The sequence below is a fragment of the Bufo bufo genome, chromosome 10, assembly GCF_905171765.1.
Source record: "Bufo bufo chromosome 10, aBufBuf1.1, whole genome shotgun sequence".
Lineage (NCBI taxonomy): Eukaryota > Metazoa > Chordata > Amphibia > Anura > Bufonidae > Bufo > Bufo bufo.
In genome coordinates this window covers 145,511,300-145,532,255 of record NC_053398.1, presented here as the reverse complement: position 1 = coordinate 145,532,255, position 20,956 = coordinate 145,511,300, and the positions used below count along the sequence as shown (strand labels likewise).

Below are 20,956 nucleotides of genomic sequence, written 5' to 3'. Positions count from 1 at the left end.
ATTCAGATTTTACCAGCCCTTACATAAGGAATGAAAAAGCTGCTACATCAGATTCAATGGGGGAGGGTCAGAAGCGTCCAATTTAGGGCATTTTCTACACCGTAGATTATATTTTCTTACCGAATCAATAAATGTCCCAGAAGTTGTGAGATAAAAGTGCGGATTCTGTGTCCTGCGGATATTTACAAGTCGTCTTCCTCTCCACATTGATCAAAGCTCCTCACTCGAGGGCGGCCTTCAGTCCGAGATCTACAGCCGCAAACGTTTAATATCCTCGCTGCGGAAGTCTATACGCAACGCCAGTACCTGACGGACTTCAGCAGGCGTGAGGCGCCACGTCAGTGGTCCAGAGTTGGGGCCCCAATAATCCAGTATTTCAGTCACCTATTAAAAGTAGAGAGAGAGTGTGAGCGGCGCGTACACATACCATGTAATACCCGTGTACAGACTGGTACTTACCCGCTCCAGGTTCAGGATTGTTGCCATTTGGGAGAGTCGAGCAAACTTGTCCCGGATGGTCCATGTTGTGACCGTAGTGAGATAAGATATGAGAGAGCGCAGCTCCTTGTCAAACTGCAGCCCCCCGAGCTGTCAGGAGAGACCCATATTATAGTCAGCCTCCGTGTTTGAGGAACGGCAATGGTGGACATCATTCTAGACCTTCCTAGCTAAAATCTATGATGAAAGGCAACTCCTGCCGTCAGCATTTATATATTTTGTAGCGCCAGACACATGGCAGCCATATGCAGTAAATCCACAAGGGCCAGCACTCTGGTTAGGGGTAAGGAAATCCACCAGATGTTGAAGAAGAGACCACCCATTATTGACATGCTCCACACATTACAGAAAACGGCCAGGATCCCGACCACAGAAATGAAGTAAAGAGAGCTGCGGTTAGTTAAAGTATGGCACATCCAGCACCTGACAGCATCTCACAGTCACAGCTCCCTTTACTTCATGGAGGATAGACACACCAGCGTTGGCGGTTTTTCTGTAATGTGTGGAGCACGTTTATTGCTTATTCACTTCAGACCAGCGCCGCGGTCTCTTCTTCCGCATGTGATGGTTCGACGACGCCACCTGGTGGCCAATCTTTCATCTTACCCTGCTGAATGTGGATTTCAAAACCACCTTCTCCAGTTCCATAGCGATAAGACTGGTGAGCAGACTGGTGAGGTTCTCATAGATGATGGGGGAGAGGCCGGCCTGTAAAGAGACACACCGAAAGGTGATTTAAACAGCGTGCATGCAGGGACAGGCCGCGCGAATGGACACGGCGATCAGCACGCACCTTAAACTCAGCCATGAGCTGCTCCAGGTTCACTATAAACTGCTGTGCCCAGGGGTCGTTGGCCTCGTAGTCATTGAATTCCTCCTGGGACAAATAAGGAGATGAAATCATTTAGACCTGTAATTAAAACAAACCGCCAGAGCCCCCCCCCCCCCCCCCCAGGCACGTAGCCCTCACCTCCTCAATATTGTGCGACACAGACAGGAAGAGGTTAATCCACGGCTTGACTTGAGGTTTAACGGCCATACTGTTCAGCTCCCCCAGACCTTCCTGCCCGGAGAGACACAGAGAAATGTCACTGCGCCCCCAGCGTTAACCGTCCATACAGAGAGCAGTCGGGACCCCCGGACTCACCTGGAGGAGGTCTCGGAATTTGTTTGAAACCGAGGCCATATCCGAGAGGCAGCTGTCAATCTTGGCCTTCGCTTGGTCTCCTCCAAAGTCCTGATTGAACATCTTCTTGCAGTCATTCTGGAACAAGTGACACAACACTCAGGGTATGTTCACACTATGGCAACAGCTGCATCAGATTCAAGCGTTTTTGCATTGGATCCGCAGTGGATTTAGTTGCTTTGTGGTTGTACCCATAAGCGGGATTTACACAATGGGGGTCATTTACCAAGACGGCTACCCCGGTTTTTGGCATAGCAAAAGTCGCAAGACCCCCTTTTCAGACTTTTTATATCCCCCTGTGACAAGGTAGTTTTTGTGCCATCCTTGCCACGGAGGAAAGGTGGAGTTGGGCCATCAGCCATTTACGCTGGGAAACAGGTATAAGAGAGATTCAAACCTAGAGTTTAAAACTACTCGGCTTCCGGTTCAGACGCAGATATGAGGAGGAGCGATCACCGCTCATCCCCATACAAAATCATTGCTCCAGGGCAGCGGAGGCCGTTTAGATGGCACAATCTGCTGTCCGGAAACTATGAATGAGGCGTCTGCACCTCCGATCATTTCACCCAATAGAAGAGCGTTTCGCTCATTCATCGGGTGATCTGCGGAAACCTTTGGATTAGGCAGATTATCAGGAACGAGTGTTTGTAGGAGCGTTCGTTCCCAATAATCATGCCTTGTAAATCCAGCCTTAGAGAAGAGCTTCCGATATACATCCCCCATAGACCAGCAATAAATTACCCACAAAGATAAAAAACATATTGTAAGAGATGATGACCTAAGAGCGAGCAGGAGGTGAAGGCACCAGAGGACGCCATCACCAGCCGCGGGTGTCCGGGAGAACGGGCGCAGCCATGACGGAGAAGGAGGCAGACCAAGAGAGAAAACGGAGACAAGACGGAAAGAGAGGAGGTAAAGAAATAACGAGAAGGAAGAAACTCAGAAGAAGAGGATAAGGAGAAAGGTAATAAGAAACAGAAGACTAGAAAAGACATCGAGGTAATGACAGAAGAGACCAGAGGGAGCAATAAAGAAGAAGAAACGCAAAGTAACTGCCGACGAGACCGCCGACGCAGTTCTAAGCAGACAAGCTCATATACGGCGACAGTAAAATAAGACGGATCCAAACAGACTACCAAATGAAATTAAAAAAAAAAGAGAAACTAAATCTAAGCTAAACATATAGCAAACTAATATAAGAAGAACAAAAGAGAAAAATATAAACATCCACCCAAGAGAATAGAGAATGCCGCAACCGCAGACAAGAATCGGACATGCTCCCTATTTTTTGCAGGGCCGCGGAACAGTGTGTTGTCCGTATCTTTTGCGGCCCCATTGAAATGAATGGTTCTGGACCCGTTCTGCAAAATTGTGGATCCATTTATACGGTTGTGTGAATGCACCCGGGAAATAAATGGAAAAGTAACAACTATCTTATGATAAATAACAGAAAATTGTAATTAAGCAGCTACATAATGTAAAAGGAGAAGTAATATGTATAATAACTGAAAAAAGTGGGGAAAAAAAATTTGAGATCAACTCGTCCACCAATTCTAACCAAAGAAATACCATAGATCCGCCTCACCCGTGGACGAAACATTTCAAGACATAACTTCAGACAAAATACTGAAAAGATCCTCGCAGTTGACGTTGCCTTACGCAGTAACCCAGATATTGAAAAAACATTGGACGATGCAGACACTCCACCCTCATAACCCTACAAGAAATAAAAATAACGGAAGTAGAGACGAGAGCGTCTCAAACTGACAACTTCCATAAAGTGCACCTTTAACAAATGAAACTCCAACAAGAAAATTAAAAAAATAACAATAAATTAGAAGAAGATCTTGAAACCTGATCTAGAAGAAACGATGTACGCCTTGTGAGACTACCATCATGGAGACCCTCATTAGTACAGGAGGACCGGGGAGTGGTGAATGCCGCGCTCCTCGGGCGCTGTGCTCACCGCTTCCTGGTCTTCTCCTGCAGGGCTGCGCTCGCTGTGACTGCGCACAGTCTGAGGATGTCGGTGCGCTCTGTGACGTCGGGTCATTTTTTTTCTTTATTTTTTGCTCTGAGCTCTGATTAACATGGGGGTCTGATCTGAGGTCTGAAAGGAGGAACTTATTCACATTGTGGTTCTGATCTGAGGTCTTGATGAGAGTCTTATTCACATTGGAGGATTGATTGGGGGTTTTATTAACACTGGGGTTCTGATCTGACGTCTAATGAAAAATATTATTTTGTTATGTTGCTCCTCTAAAACCTAGGTGCGTCTTATAGGGTGAAAAATACAGAACTTAAAATTGAAAACTCTAGACCATTCTTACAGATCATAAATATTCTCTCGCACATAATGAGATACAAACAAAAAATATATAATTAAAACACGAAAATAATTTCATGGAATGTAAAAGGATTAAAATCACCAAATAAAAGATCACAAATTTTACATCCTCTTAAATGTTTTTTTCCAGATATTACTCTCTTACAAGAGACAAATTTAGAAACCCAAGATTACACTGACGGAGGCGCGGCGTTTACTATATCCAGAAGAGAATGCTCCCCTTTTTCACAGGCACATCGAACAAGGTCACACAGATTACATACCGAGCAACGGCTAAAAGAGCCAATTTTACAAAACACTAAGAGATAATATCACTCACTACGCTCTGACACTACAGACCGCAACATTCTAATATCACATAAAACTACTACCAAAAATAGACAATTTCCTGGCTAAAAGACTCTCTGCGTTACTCCAGCGCTCCTTTGGGGGAGGCGTTAATAGTTCCCGAAAATCTCAAAAGTCTCTTACACACAAAATATACCTGTACTTATAATTCACAAACTTCCATGTCTTATCCAAACACATGCCACTATGGAGCCATATTCAGAACATCTAGAACATGTGTATAAATATAAAATACTAAATGTTACAATACATTTATCACACCTGTGTACAATATTAGCACAGCACTCGCCTGCTCATCGTTTGGAAGGCATGAAGGTGCTTGGAACACGGCAAAGGTAAATCCAAAAAAAGAGGAGCAAATTCCAGCTTTCCAATAAAAACGAAGGTCTTTATTAAACAAGCGATAAAAACAACCCATTGAAAAAACAACACTTATCTACGTGTTTTGGATTAGAACATCAGACTCCTTACTCATGACCAAAGTAAGTAAGGAGTCTGATGTTCTAGTCTGAAACGCGCAGATAGGTGTGTTTTTTTCTATGGGAGTTTGCTCCTCTTTTTTGGATTTATTACACATAATGTTATGTTACATATATACACTGCTCAAAAATATAAACGCAACACTCTCGGTTTTGCTCCCATTTTGCATGAGCTGAACTCAAAGATCTGAAACATTTTCTACAGACACAAAAGACCCATTACTCTCAGATACTGTTCCCAAATCCGTCTAGATCCGTGTCAGTGAGCGCTTCTCCTTTGCCGAGATAATCCATCCCACCTCACAGGTGTGGCAGATCAAGGTGCTGATTGGACAGCATGAATATTGCCCAGGTGTGTCTTAGACTGCATGCAAAATGGGAGCAAAACCGAAAGGGTTGTGTTTATATTTTTGTCATTTTAATTTGTCATACCTTTAATTTAAATGTATATAAAATCGACAACAAAAAAATCCCAAAAAGGCTTGAAAAAAATGAAATGTTTTGATTGATGGAATATGATTGAAAACAAATAAAAAGTATTATATAATATTAAAAAATAATAATATATATTAAAAAAATAAGTGTACCACGTGGGGTATATATACACTTGTGAACGATGACGACAGCGGGATGCTTTGTTATTTCTCCTAGTCACCCACCGGATTACTGATACTGACATCACTGGGCTACAGCCGAAGGAGACACTACATTGGGAGCGGGGGGTCTACTCGTGTATAAACTGCCCTCCTACCTCCAGATTTTTCTTCAGGGTCGTGATGTTCTCGCTGCACACCTCCACATTGTTCAAACAGACCTGGAAAGGAGCCGTGTGTGAGTGGTGGCGACTGCGCTGGTTTCCCTTCACCCCAGATCCTGCATCTTACCAGGTACGACATCTTGGCCTCGTCATTACTCTCGATGCCCTTGGTATCAAACTTGCCCTGCTGCAGACTGCTGTGCATGATGCTGACCGCGCTGGTGACGCCGCGCTGGATGTCCTGTAGTGTAGTGGCCGGGAAGCCCATCCTCAGCTTGTTACACAGAACCTCCCTGTAATAAAGGGTGCAATGAATCGGAGGGACCTCGTAATGCCGGCACCGATGGAACTGGTCACACATAAGGTAATACATTCTGCTCCAACAGTAATATCACCTGAAGTCAGACTCCATCATGGTTGTCGACAGGTTGATCATGGCGCAGAGACAGTCAATACTGGAGCTGGACAGAGCACGCCCAATACATTTCTTCACTATGTAGAACACGTCATCCACCATGCTGGATAGGAGCTGCCCCCGCTCACACGTGTCCATGGCCACAGCCTGCAGAGGAGAGAACGCGGCAGAGGGGACACTTACTGTGGGATATCTGGATTGGCGGTCCGGTCCCCGGCTCCCCCACCCTCCGTACTGGCTGCAGACACCTCCCTATATCTGTAGTGCAGCCGTTCCTTCCCACGGTCACCTTGTTGACGGACTCCCTCATGTAGTATTCCTCCATGGTGATGTAGTAGCCGATCAGCTCCTGCATGGAGCGACTCAGTAGACAGTGTTTCAGGAGCTTGTCCAGATTCTGCTGATGTTCTGGAACAGATAATCCAGGAGTGGGATGATGGGAGTCATGATACACATGATGACCTCACATCGCCATCCCTTAGATGGTCTCTGTTCACACGGGAGTCAAGGTATCCCATGATGCTGTACTTGGACCACTGATGGATCCACCGAATAGACCGGGCTGACATCAGGCTTTCTAGAGTTTTGACATCAAGAACACCATGACAGAACCCACAACCGCGGCTCCAGGCGGCCGTGTGAACATGGTTACACCCAAACAGCATTCAATAGTGAGGAGGCGAGATTACCTTGCGTCACTTCTTCTGCTGCCATCGAGTCTCCAATCTCAAGGTCCGACGTGATGCGCCGCTTGATAAAGCGGAGGTAAAGCTCAGTCCGGGCGCTCATCAAAGTCACCTCGGCCAGTATAGGGTCCAGGTCCCTAAACAGCATGAAGAATGTTCACGACAACAAGACTGCCCCATTATAATGGCCCCTGTGAGCGCTCTGCACTGCCACCCTCATCATTTACAATACAACTACCCCATTATAATGGCCCCTGTGAGCGCTCTGCACTGCCACCCTCATCATTTACAATAAGACTGCCCCATTATAATGGCCCCTGTGAGCGCTCTGCACTGCCACCCTCATCATTTACAATACAACTACCCCATTATAATGGCCCCTGTGAGCGCTCTGCACTGCCACCCTCATCATTTACAATAAGACTGCCCCATTATAATGGCCCCTGTGAGCGCTCTGCACTGCTACCCTCATCATTTACAATAAGACTGCCCCATTATAATGGCCCCTGTGAGCGCTCTGCACTGCCACCCTCATCATTTACAATAAGACCCCATTATCATGGCCCCTGTGAGCGCTCTGCACTGCCACCCTCATCATTTACAATAAGACGACCCCATTATAATGGCCCCTGTGAGCGCTCTGCACTGCCACCCTCATCATTTACAATACGACTACCCCATTATAATGGCGCCTGTGAGCGCTCTGCACTGCCACCCTCATCATTTACAATAAGACTGCCCCATTATAATGGCCCCTGTGAGCGCTCTGCACTGCTACCCTCATCATTTACAATACGACTGCCCCATTATAATGGCCCCTGTGAGCGCTCTGCACTGCCATCCTCATCATTTACAATACGACTGCCCCATTATCATGGCCCCTGTGAGCGCTCTGCACTGCCATCCTCATCATTTACAATAAGACTGCCCCATTATAATGGCCCCTGTGAGCGCTCTGCACTGCCACCCTCATCATTTACAATACGACTGCCCCATTATAATGGCCCCTGTGAGCGCTCTGCACTGCCACCCTCATCATTTACAATACGACTGCCCCATTATCATGGCCCCTGTGAGCGCTCTGCACTGCCATCCTCATCATTTACAATAAGACGACCCCATTATAATGGCCCCTGTGAGCGCTCTGCACTGCCACCCTCATCATTTACAATACGACTGCCCCATTATCATGGCCCCTGTGAGCGCTCTGCACTGCCACCCTCATCATTTACAATAAGACTACCCCATTATCATGGCCCCTGTGAGCGCTCTGCACTGCTACCCTCATCATTTACAATAAGACTACCCCATTATCATGGCCCCTGTGAGCGCTCTGCACTGCCATCCTCATCATTTACAATAAGACTGCCCCCATTATCATGGCCCCTGTGAGCGCTCTGCACTGCTACCCTCATCATTTACAATAAGACTACCCCATTATAATGGCCCCTGTGAGCGCTCTGCACTGCTACCCTCATCATTTACAATAAGACTGCCCCATTATAATGGCCCCTGTGAGCGCTCTGCACTGCCACCCTCATCATTTACAATACGACTGCCCCATTATAATGGCCCCTGTGAGCGCTCTGCACTGCTACCCTCATCATTTACAATACGACTACCCCATTATAATGGCCCCTGTGAGCGCTCTGCACTGCTACCCTCATCATTTACAATACGACTACCCCATTATAATGGCCCCTGTGAGCGCTCTGCACTGCCACCCTCATCATTTACAATACAACTACCCCATTATAATGGCCCCTGTGAGCGCTCTGCACTGCCACCCTCATCATTTACAATAAGACTACCCCATTATCATGGCCCCTGTGAGCGCTCTGCACTGCCACCCTCATCATTTACAATACGACTGCCCCATTATCATGGCCCCTGTGAGCGCTCTGCACTGCCACCCTCATCATTTACAATAAGACTGCCCCCATTATAATGGCCCCTGTGAGCGCTCTGCACTGCCACCCTCATCATTTACAATACGACTGCCCCATTATAATGGCCCCTGTGAGCGCTCTGCACTGCCACCCTCATCATTTACAATACGACTACCCCATTATAAATGGCCCCTGTGAGCGCTCTGCACTGCCACCCTCATCATTTACAATACAACTACCCCATTATAATGGCCCCTGTGAGCGCTCTGCATTGCCACCCTCATCATTTACAATACGACTACCCCATTATAATGGCCCCTGTGAGCGCTCTGTCCCCCTCATTCTTTATGGGCGCCTGGCATAAGCTCCAAAGCCAAATGACAGCTTCGGTGATGTATGTCAAGTCCACTGGATACGCAACACATTTTTGATAAATGGGAGCTCCAGCTACTAAGACAATGGGGTCTCCTGACCCTGAAGCTAAGATGGCGACCCCATGGTGAGGTATTGGGAATGCTCGTGGCTCTCATCATTGAAGTCTGCGGCTTCAGGGGTCTGACAGGCAGGACGTCCTCCTCTGAGGCCCGCCGTTCACCTGCGGGACGCTCACCTGGGCTCAATCTTGTCAGAGGTAGACGCTCGGATCATGCAGCTCTGCACCCGCTGAAACTGCAGGAAATGACATCACAGCATGTATGATATATATGTACACATCCTAACCCCTAGTAACCTGGGTCCCGCCCGTGCTACAACAGCGCCTCACCTTCCTCTGATAGTCTCTCTGCTGTGTAAACTTGTCCACCACTTTTTCCACCTGGCGGTCACACTCGGCCTGGAGGTGTTTGATCAGCATGTAGAGTCGGCCCGGCCCGTAGTACGTCTCTAGAATGGGCTGATGAGTCTCCACTATTCGGGCGATACCTGAAATAGGGATCACGGGACTACACAGTACTTGCCAACGGCGCTGTGATCAAGGGCTGTGCCCCGTCACTTCTGCTGAGGTCGCATGTTCCACTTATGTCTGGACCCAGAATATCATTAAAGGGGTTATCCGGGAATTTCTAGTGGCTGTGCTTGGTATTGCAGCTCAGCCCCACTGACTTGAACGGTGCTAAGCTGCGGCTAGGCCATGTGACTATGTACGGTGACATCACATAGCCTAGGAAGAGACCACAGTGCTCATGGAGGATAGGTCAGGGATCAGCAACCTTCGGCATGCCAGCTGTTCTGAAACTACAACTCCCAGAATCCTCCTGTTACTTCTATGGGAGTTACAAGAACAGCCAAGTAAGTATGCATGCCAGTGCCAGAGGCTGCTGATCCCTGACCTATCCTCCGTGAGCACTGTGGCCTCTTCCTAGGCCATGTGACGTCAACGTACATAGTCACATCGCCTAGCCGCAGCTTAGCACCATTTAAGTCAATGGGGCTGAGCTGCAATACTAAGCACAGCCACTCTACAATGTACGGCGCTGTGCTTGGAAAGCTGCCGGGAGCCGGGTACACTCCCCAGAGCTCCGGTGAGCGAGGTGGCTCCCTGAAGTAGCTGATCGGCGGGGGGGGGGGGTCGGGACTCAGATCCTTGCCAATCTGATAATGATGACTTATACTGGGGGCAGGACTTCATTATCAACTCCTGGATATCCCCTTTAAGGTGCCCACAAAACAATGGCACTAAAGCAGAGACTGGAGCAGCCGCAGTGTGTGTCAGAACTGCCTCGACAGCTGGGGGGTACCCAACGGAGAATCACTGTCTGCACTCACCTTCAAAAAGCAGGGTAAGTGTATCTGCAAATAAGAGAGTTGCCCGGCGCTCGCTGCCCTCTGACTCCAGAGCCATCGCCAGGTTCTCCTCAGCCTTCTTAGCCAACTGCAAACAGAGGCCAAAATCAGCCAGGGTGCACAAGCCAAAAGAGAGGTGCCGGAACGGCGAGGGGGCCAAAAGAGAGGTGCCGGAACGGCGAGGGGGCCAAAAGAGAGGTGCCGGAACGGCGAGGGGGCCAAAAGAGAGGTGCCGGAACGGCGAGGGGGCCAAAAGAGAGGTGCCGGAACGGCGAGGGGGCCAAAAGAGAGGTGCCGGAACGGCGAGGGGGCCAAAAGAGAGGTGCCGGAACGGCGAGGGGGCCAAAAGAGAGGTGCCGGAACGGCGAGGGGGCCAAAAGAGAGGTGCCGGAACGGCGAGGGGGCCAAAAGAGAGGTGCCGGAACGGCGAGGGGGCCAAAAGAGAGGTGCCGGAACGGAGAGGGGGCCAAAAGAGAGGTGCCGGAACGGAGAGGGGGCCAAAAGAGAGGTGCCGGAAAGGCGAGGGGGCCAAAAGAGAGGTGCCGGAAAGGCGAGGGGGCCAAAAGAGAGGTGCCGGAAAGGCGAGGGGGCCAAAAGAGAGGTGCCGGAACGGAGAGGGGGCCAAAAGAGAGGTGCCGGAACGGAGAGGGGGCCAAAAGAGAGGTGCCGGAACGGAGAGGGGGCCAAAAGAGAGGTGCCGGAACGGAGAGGGGGCCAAAAGAGAGGTGCCGGAACGGAGAGGGGGCCAAAAGAGAGGTGCCGGAACGGCGGGGGGGCCAAAAGAGAGGTGCCGGAACGGCGGGGGGACCAGAAGAGAGGTGACGGAACGGAGAGGGGGCCAGAAGAGAGGTGACGGAACGGAGAGGGGGCCAGAAGAGAGGTGCCGGAACGGAGAGGGGGCCAGAAGAGAGGTGCCGGAACGGAGAGGGGGCCAGAAGAGAGGTGCCGGAACGGAGAGGGGGCCAGAAGAGAGGTGCCGGAACGGAGAGGGGGCCAGAAGAGAGGTGACGGAACGGAGAGGGGGCCAGAAGAGAGGTGACGGAACGGAGAGGGGGCCAGAAGAGAGGTGTGGGAGTGGCGAGAGGGGTGGAAAGAGGAACAGGAGCCACAAAGGGGGGGGGGGGGGATTGGAAGAGAGGAGTGGGAGCGGCAAGGGAGGCAGAGCAGTGAGGGAGGCAATAAAGAAAAGCTTGATCCTCTCACCTGCTGACACAGGTATGCAGAGAACTTGCTGATGCCCTCTTCATGCAGCCCCAGCAGTGGGAAGATCTTGAAGAATCGCTCCACCTGCGGCAAGTCTCCGGATGTAGTTGCTGCATCAAACTTCTCACTTACAAGGACCTTCAGCTGCTTCTCGGCCTCCTGCAGGTGCTGTAGGTTGGCATCAATCATGCTGCCTGGAACACAAGGAAGAGACCATGAGACTCACAGCTCACAGTATATACACACACAATGCCGCCATACCCCACAGCTCACAGTATATACACACACACAATGCCGCCATACCCCACAGCTCACAGTATATACACACACACAATGCCGCCATACCCCACAGCTCACAGTATATACACACACTGCCGCCATACCCCACAGCTCACAGTATATACACACACACAATGCCGCCATACCCCACAGCTCACAGTATATACACACACAATGCCGCCATACCCCACAGTATATACACACACAATGCCGCCATACCCCACAGCTCACAGTATATACACACACTGCCGCCATACCCCACAGTTCACAGTATATACACACACACTGCCGCCATACCCCACAGCTCACAGTATATACACACACAATGCTGCCATACCCCACAGTATATACACACACAATGCTGCCATACCCCACAGTACACACACACAATGCCGCCATACCCCACAGTACACACACACATTGCCGCCATACCCCACAGCTCACAGTACAATGTACATACACACACAATGCTGCCATACCCCACAGTACATACACACATTGCCGCCATACCCCACAGCACACAGTACACACACACATTGCCGCCATACCCCACAGCTCACAGTACATACACACACACTGCCGCCATACCCCACAGCACACAGTACACACACACAATGCCGCCATACCCCACAGCTCACAGTACATACACACACACTGCCGCCATACCCCACAGCACACAGTACATACACACACAATGCCGCCATACCCCACAGCTCACAGTACATACACACACAATGCCGCCATACCCCACAGTACACACACACACACACAATGCCGCCATACCCCACAGCACACAGTACATACACACATTGCAGCCATACCCCACAGCACACAGTACACACACACACAATGCCGCCATACCCCACAGTACACACACACACAATGCCGCCATACCCCACAGTACATACACACACAATGCCGCCATACCCCACAGTACATACACACACAATGCCGCCATACCCCACAGTACATACACACATTGCCGCCATACCCCACAGCACACACACACACTGCCGCCATACCCCACAGCACACACACACACTGCCGCCATACCCCACAGCACACAGTACATACACACACAATGCCGCCATACCCCACAGCACACAGTGCATACACACACAATGCCGCCATACCCCACAGCACACAATACACACACACTGCCGCCATACCCCACAGCACACAGTACATACACACATTGCAGCCATACCCCACAGCACACAGTACATACACACATTGCAGCCATACCCCACAGCACACAATACACACACACTGCCGCCATACCCCACAGCACACAGTACATACACACATTGCAGCCATACCCCACAGCACACAGTACATACACACATTGCCGCCATACCCCACAGCACACAGTACATACACACATTGCAGCCATACCCCACAGCACACAGTACACACACACACAATGCCGCCATACCCCACAGCTCTAAGACGTCACCTTCTGTTCCCTGTCGGCTGAGCTCGATGACGGATTTGTCCAGGCACAGGTAGCGGTGTATGTGCGCTGCTGCCTGCTCGTACTCCTCGTTCTTCAGCGCAACCTGCACACCGTCCATACAGAACTTCAGATCCAGTATGTCATCCGCTCGCTGTATGGCTTGATAGAGCCGGCTCTGGAGAAGAGAACAAGTCTCCAGGCATCAGGTGCGGACAGCAAGCCCTCAGCCCAACGGGGAGATTTACTAAGCTAATGCCTCTAAAGAAAGCAGAACAGCTCCTGCAGCTCTGGATGTGACTGGAGTATAAGACCTGGCGTAACCCTGGATGAGCACAAGGTAAGGAAAGCCCAAGATGCAGAATTGGAGAGGAGTGAATCAATTTGTCTCCTGAAGCAGAGTTCTGATCCTGGGGGGCCGTGGCCTAGCTCGCATGGTGTGAGGAAGCAACTGTGAAGAGCTCCGTCCGCATCCTACGTTTGTCCTGCCATCGCGCAGAGAAGTGGGACAGCGCAGTGTGGCGCCTGAGCAGGAGCTGCGCTGCCGTGGGAAAAAGCCAGCAAACTCTATACATAGCTACATACACTGCTCAAAAAAATAAAGGGAACACAAAAATAACACATCCTAGATCTGAATTAATTAAATATTTTTCTGAAATACTTTGTTCTTTACATAGTTGAATGCGCTGACAACAAAATCACACAAAAATAAAAAAATGGAAATCAAATTTTTTAACCCATGGAGGTCTGGATTTGGAGTCACACTCAAAATTAAAGTGGAAAAACCCACTACAGGCTGATCCAACTGTGATGTAATGTCCTTAAAACAAGTCAAAATGAGGCTCAGTAGTGTGTGTGGCCTCCACGTGCCTGTATGACCTCCCTACAACGCCTGTGCATGCTCCTGATGAGGTGGCGGACGGTCTCCTGAGGGATCTTCTCCCAGACCTGGACTAAAGCATCTGCCAACTCCTGGACAGTCTGTGGTGCAGCGTGACGTTGGTGGATAGAGCGAGACATGATGTCCCAGATGTGCTCAATTGGATTCAGGTCTGGGGAACGGGCGGGCCAGTCCATAGCATCAATGCCTTCGTCTAGCAGGAACTGCTGACACACTCCAGCCACATGAAGTCTAGCATTGTCTTGCATTAGGAGGAACCCAGGGCCAACCGCACCAGCATATGGTCTCACAAGGGGTCTGAGGATCTCATCTCGGTACCTAATGGCAGTCAGGCTACCTCTGGCGAGCACATGGAGGGCTGTGCGGCCCTCCAAAGAAATGCCACCCCACACCATTACTGACCCAATGCCAAACCGGTCATGCTGGAGGATGTTGCAGGCAGCAGAACGTTCTCCACGGCGTCTCCAGACTCTGTCACGTCTGTTACATGTGCTCAGTGTGAACCTGCTTTCATCTGTGAAGAGCACAGGGCGCCAGTGGCGAATTTGCCAATCTTGGTGTTCTCTGGAAAATGCCAAACATCCTGCATGGTGTTGGGCTGTAAGCACAACCCCCACCTGTGGACGTCGGGCCCTCATATCACCCTCATGGAGTCTGTTTCTGACCGTTCGAGCAGACACATGCACATTTGTGGCCTGCTGGAGGTCATTTTGCAGGACTCTGGCAGTGCTCCTCCTGTTCCTCCTTGCACAAAGGCGGAGGTAGAGGTCCTGCTGCTGGGTTGTTGCCCTCCTACGGCCTTCTCCACGTCTCCTGATGTACTGGCCTGTCTCCTGGTAGCGCCTCCATGCTCTGGACACTACACTGACAGACACAGCAAACCTTCTTGCCACAGCTCGCATTGATGTGCCATCCTGGATAAGCTGCACTACCTGAGCCACTTGTGTGGGTTGTAGACTCCGTCTCATGCTACCACTAGAGTGAAAGCACTGCCAGCATTCAAAAGTGACCAAAACATCAGCCAGGAAGCATAGGAACTGAGAAGTGGTCTGTGTTCACCACCTGCAGAACCACTCCTTTATTGGGGGGTGTCTTGCTAATTGCCTATAATTTCCACCTGTTGTCTATCCCATTTGCACAACAGCATGTGAAATTGATTGTCACTCAGTGTTGCTTCCTAAGTGGACAGTTTGATTTCACAGAAGTGGGATTGACTTGGAGTTACATTGTGTTGTTTAAGTGTGCCCTTTATTTTTTTGAGCAGTGTATATAGCTACCTGGCCTGCCCGGGTTACCTATTGAGCGGCACCGCCTGACGGCTGATCGCAGGACAGAGGGGACAGAGGTGAAGGCGGTAGGGGAGACACGTGGCGGGCGCCATCTTGGACGCAGGGAGCTGCGCGCCAGGCCCGCTGCTCTGAGCAGTCAGGAAAGGAAAGCAGCTGTGTGGAAGGTGAGGAGGGTCCCAGGAAAGCATCTCCCCAGTAGGGGACTTTTGGATATAGATACTGTATGTTGAAGGGGGCTTATTCTCCTAACCACTGTGAGCAAAACATCCATGTCTGCATTTATGTGGCCAACCTTACTTCTGAATAGAACCCCGGACCTAAGGGACTGTTCCTGCTGAATCCACCACTAGATCTCCTTATACGTCTGGCTTCTCTTGTATTACCTCCTGCAGATAGACGGTGCGTTGTTGGTAACACTCTGCGGACTATCCTATAAAGATTGCTTGCTGCACTACAAGTGCTGTCTCTACTCTACACTCCATTGCGGCGGCGGCTGTGGGCTTTTATAGGTTTGTTGCTCCCTGGATGCCACGAGTCAAACAGAGCAGGGAGACGGAGAGCCTCATCCTTCGGAGCCCTCAACAGAGGCATCCCAAATTACGAAGGCAATAGCCGCACGTCAAGCCGCTCTCACTGCAAATATCGACCATATTCAGTCTGACCTTAGTTGCCTGCGGCATGGTTTTGATAAAATACGTGAAAGAACCACCGAAGTAGAGCGCAGATTAAGTGATGTGGAAGATATGACCCGGGCGGGCGAGACTGACACTAGACAGCAGCAGGTGAAGATGTTACAGGCCCGAGCTGAGAACCGTATCAGGAGGAACGATATTCGTATTTTGGGTCTGCCAGAGCGAGCTGAGGGGTCTACCCCGGAGATTTTTGCGGATAGCCTATTGTCCTATCCAATTGCTTCGTTATTGAGGGGGCGCATAGGGTCTGCGTGACCACCTGACAGACCGTTTATTATGAAGGTCTTGAATTACCGAGATAGAGACGCCATCCTGCTGGCTGCCCGACAGAGAGGCAACATCACCTACGAGAACGTTCGGTTATCTTTTTACCCAAAGTTCACAATCGGAGGTACAAAAGAGAAGGAGGCAGTTCAATGATGTCCGAGCTCGCAATGATATACCCCTCTCGGCTCCGAGCGCAAGATGGCGAGACAGTTTGCTTCTTTGGAACCCCCGGAGGCAGCAGCGGACTGGCTTGATACGTTACGGTTATCGGAGTAGATATGTGGATTATTATATATTTTTTTAACTCCTTATTTCCCTTAAGTGCATTTTCTACTTTCTGCTCCGGCCTGCCAATGGGGACAGTTTACACACATAGGTTTCTGGGTGACAGCGCTTAGATAGGAGCGCAGTGGAGATATTGTATCGTCACTATTGTGTCTGGGTGGTGCACATGATGGTGTTATTACATGCCAGTATTAGAGGGTTACACTTCTTGATTATAGGCATATAGGGGTAAAACTCGAAAAATTAGAATATCGTGCAGAAGTTCACTGGCTCGTCGGTGCTGCAGCAGTAGCAGTGGAGATGTTCACCCTCCGGTGAGGACTTACCTTGGCGAGGTCCAGTTGTCGGACCTTACTGCTGACGTTCTCGGCCAGGTTACAGGTGAAGGTTATCATCCCCGACAACTGCTGAGCGTCTCCTTCTATCAGCTGCAGGTTCGGCCTGAAAGGAAGGATGGTCATGCGTGTGACATGCGAGTCTTCATCGAGCACAGCTCCCCCTCCATACACAGTGCATACAGGCCCCATTCACACGAGCGAGTCCCACGCTCCGGACTCGCACTGCGAGTAATCTGCAGCTCCCGTCCTGACCTCCCAGAGCTGCCGGGGGCGCATAGCATTACAGTGATTTATGATGCTATGTAACCCTTTTAGTTCTGGAATGTATTGGATAACACCGACAGCATTATGTCAGTGTTATACAATACATTCCAGACCTCTAAGGGTTACATAGCATACAGACACATACAATGGAAACACAAAAGGAGTTGGTCGGCACATCCCAATGCGCAGGTGCACGCCGCTATGACTGGAAACCTAAAACACCACAACATATAATGCAACAACTCTCTGCGAACCACATAAAGTACAAAAACATAATATAATGCTTATGCTAATAAATTAGAGATGCTTGGCAGAAACATTTTGTACAAAATTATTTGAGCCCGTCTGCCACACGTCAAGGCGATCTCTGTAAGACCCGAACCCAACGCTAAGTTATACCTGTTCAGTGCCATGACAGCGACCATGAAATTCAGGGGGTGTAGGTTCCACATGCATGCTTTGATAAAAACCAAAGGAGACCCAGCATGCATGTGGAACCTACACCCCCTGAATTTCATGGTCGCTGTCATGGCACATAACAGGTAGAACTTAGCGTTGGGTTTGGGTCTTACAGAGATCGCCTTGACGTGCGGCAGACGGGCTCAAATAATTTTGTACAAAATGTATCTGCCAAGCATCTCTAATTTATTAGCATAAGCATTATAATATGTTTTTGTACTTTATTTGGTTCGCAGAGAGTTGTTGCATTATATGTGATACAGACACATACAAAGCGTGAACAGCCCCCCCTCCCCCTACACACATAGAGAGAAAAAGCAGCCCCCCCCCCCCCGCGTCCAGATAGCAAACACCCTCCACACACAAACAAAAAGAGAGAGCAAACAGGCCCCTCATGTAGAGAGCACGCATAGCCTCCCCCAACCACAAATAGAGCAAACAGCCCCCCACTCTCACCCCAATATACAGAGCACAGCCCCCCTCCTCACCCTAATATACAGAGCACAGCGCCCCCCCCTCCTGACCCTAATATACAGAGCACAGCGCCCCCCCCTCCTGACCCCAATATACAGAGCACAGCCCCCCCCCTCCTCACCCCAATATACAGAGCACAGCCCCCCCCCTCCTCACCCCAATATACAGAGCACAGCCCCCCCTCCTCACCCCAATATACAGAGCACAGCCCCCCCCCCCCCTCACCCCAATATACAGAGCACAGCCCCCCCCCCCCTCCCTCCTCAACCCAATATACAGAGCACAGCCCCCCCCCCTCCTCACCCCAATATACAGAGCACAGCCCCCCCCCCCCTCCTCAACCCAATATACAGAGCACAGCCCCCCCCTCCTCACCCCAATATACAGAGCACAGCCCCCCCCCCCCCCCCCCCCTCCTCACCCCAATATACAGAGCACAGCCCCCCCCCCCCCTCCTCACCCCAATATACAGAGCACAGCCCCCCCTCCTCACCCCAATATACAGAGCACAGCCCCCCCCCCCTCCTCACCCCAATATACAGAGCACAGCCCCCCCTCCTCACCCCAATATACAAAGCACGGCCCATGTATACATACCCCATCCGTTGTAAGGCCAGCATCTTTTTCTCTACCGACCCCTGCTGTCCCAACAGCTCCTCCAGCTCCGTCTCCACCTCTATCTGGAAAAAAAAGATAATGGGGGTTATACTCCAAATATTTGTTATTTTACCACACTGGATTAAAAGTGGGTGGTGCTAAGTGAAAAGGGGGTGGAGCCATCACAGGCCAATACAATTTACAAAACCAGAGTAACTTATGACTGAAAGCTGCAGACAGCGCGGCCTGCCCCTCGTAATACCTGTCCGCATCGCCCTCCGTGACCTGCCCCTCGTAATACCTGTCCGCATCGCCCTCCGTGACCTGCCCCTCGTAATACCTGTCCGCATCGCCCTCCGTGACCTGCCCCTCGTAATACCTGTCCGCATCGCCCTCCGTGACCTGCCCCTCGTAATACCTGTCCACATCGCCCTCCGTGACCTGCCCCTCGTAATACCTGTCCGCATCGCCCTCCGTGACCTGCCCCTCGTAATACCTGTCCGCATCGCCCTCCGTGACCTGCCCCTCGTAATACCTGTCCGCATCGCCCTCCCTGACCTGCCCCTCGTACTACCTGTCCGCATCGCCCTCCGTGAACTGCCCCTCGTAATACCTGTCCGCATCGCCCTCCGTGACCTGCCCCTCGTAATACCTGTCCGCGTCGCCCTCCGTGACCTGCCCCTCGTAATACCTGTCCGCATCGCCCTCCCTGCCCTGCCCCTCGTAATACCTGTCCGCATCGCCCTCCCTGACCTGCCCCTCGTAATACCTGTCCGCATCGCCCTCCGTGACCTGCCCCTCGTAATACCTGTCCGCATCGCCCTCCGTGACCTGCCCCTCGTAATACCTGTCCGCATCGCCCTCCGTGACCTGCCCCTCGTAATACCTGTCCGCATCGCCCTCCGTGACCTGCCCCTCGTAATACCTGTCCGCATCGCCCTCCGTGACCTGCCCCTCGTAATACCTGTCCGCGTCGCCCTCCGTGAACTGCCCCTCGTAATACCTGTCCGCATCGCCCTCTGCCTCGTAATACCTGTCCGCATCGTCCTCCGTGACCTGCCCCTCGTAATACCTGTCCGCATCGCCCTCCGTGACCTGCCCCTCGTAATACCTGTCCGCATCGCCCTCCCTGACCTGCCCCTCGTAATACCTGTCCGCATCGCCCTCCGTGACCTGCCCCTCGTAATACCTGTCCGCATCGCCCTCCGTGACCTGCCCCTCGTAATACCTGTCCGCGTCGCCCTCCGTGACCTGCCCCTCGTAATACCTGTCCGCATCGCCCTCCCTGACCTGCCCCTCGTAATACCTGTCCGCATCGCCCTCCGTGACCTGCCCCTCGTAATACCTGTCCGCATCGCCCTCCGTGACCTGCCCCTCGTAATACCTGTCCGCTTCGCCCTCCGTGACCTGCCCCTCGTAATACCTGTCCGCATCGCCCTCCGTGACCTGCCCCTCGTAATACCTGTCCGCATCGCCCTCCGTGACCTGCCCCTCGTAATACCTGTCCGCATCGCCCTCCCTGACCTGCCCCTCGTAATACCTGTCCGCGTCGCCCTCCGTGAACTGCCCCTCGTAATACCTGTCCGCATCGCCCTCTGCCTCGTAATACCTGTCCGCATCGTCCTCCGTGACCTGCCCCTCGTAATACATGTCCGCATCGCCCTCTGCCTCGTAATACCTGTCCGCATCGTCCTCCGTGACCTGCCCCTCGTAATACATGTCACGGAGGACACTTATTTTGCGGCTTCTCCGTAAGAGTGGTGAGATGGCGGCACTGTTCTCTGAGGGAAGCGCTGCCGACGCCATGTCTGCGTTACTCAGGTACAGGGCAGCTGGAAGGGCAACAAGTCAGGGCCCAGACATGGACTGTGGGGTCCTGCTGTCATTTGGAGGGACAGTCCACTGACCACCGTCGCTAGGGGCGCTGTCTCGTGTCCGTCTACAGGGTCGGCGTCGTCACAGTGCCAGCCCCGCTCACCTCCTCGGCGCACAGCCGCGCATAGGCCTCCTCCAGCTCCTGCAGGTCGGTGAGGGAGCGAATATACTCCATGCTCAAAGCTGAGCACCC

General features: G+C 51.3%; 1 protein-coding gene across 1 annotated transcript in view; it reads right to left on the bottom strand.

Moving 5' to 3' along the window:
• Positions 1-130: 130 nt before the first annotated feature.
• COG4 (component of oligomeric golgi complex 4) overlaps positions 131-20,956 on the bottom strand; it is a 20,904-nt gene continuing 78 nt past the window's right edge. The window contains exons 1-19 of the mRNA XM_040410233.1: positions 20,867-20,956; positions 18,889-18,971; positions 17,083-17,197; positions 13,326-13,500; positions 11,591-11,784; positions 10,370-10,475; positions 9,369-9,526; positions 9,216-9,274; positions 6,720-6,853; positions 6,320-6,438; positions 6,011-6,177; positions 5,743-5,908; positions 5,610-5,672; positions 1,646-1,762; positions 1,469-1,561; positions 1,292-1,375; positions 1,105-1,206; positions 460-588; positions 131-384 (exon numbers count right to left, since the gene is read on the bottom strand). The exon at positions 20,867-20,956 is cut by the window's right edge and continues 78 nt beyond it. Coding sequence (XP_040266167.1) covers positions 250-384; positions 460-588; positions 1,105-1,206; positions 1,292-1,375; positions 1,469-1,561; positions 1,646-1,762; positions 5,610-5,672; positions 5,743-5,908; positions 6,011-6,177; positions 6,320-6,438; positions 6,720-6,853; positions 9,216-9,274; positions 9,369-9,526; positions 10,370-10,475; positions 11,591-11,784; positions 13,326-13,500; positions 17,083-17,197; positions 18,889-18,971; positions 20,867-20,956 — 2,289 coding nt within the window. The 3' untranslated portion in view covers positions 131-249. The remainder of the gene's footprint in view (positions 385-459; positions 589-1,104; positions 1,207-1,291; positions 1,376-1,468; positions 1,562-1,645; positions 1,763-5,609; positions 5,673-5,742; positions 5,909-6,010; positions 6,178-6,319; positions 6,439-6,719; positions 6,854-9,215; positions 9,275-9,368; positions 9,527-10,369; positions 10,476-11,590; positions 11,785-13,325; positions 13,501-17,082; positions 17,198-18,888; positions 18,972-20,866) is intronic.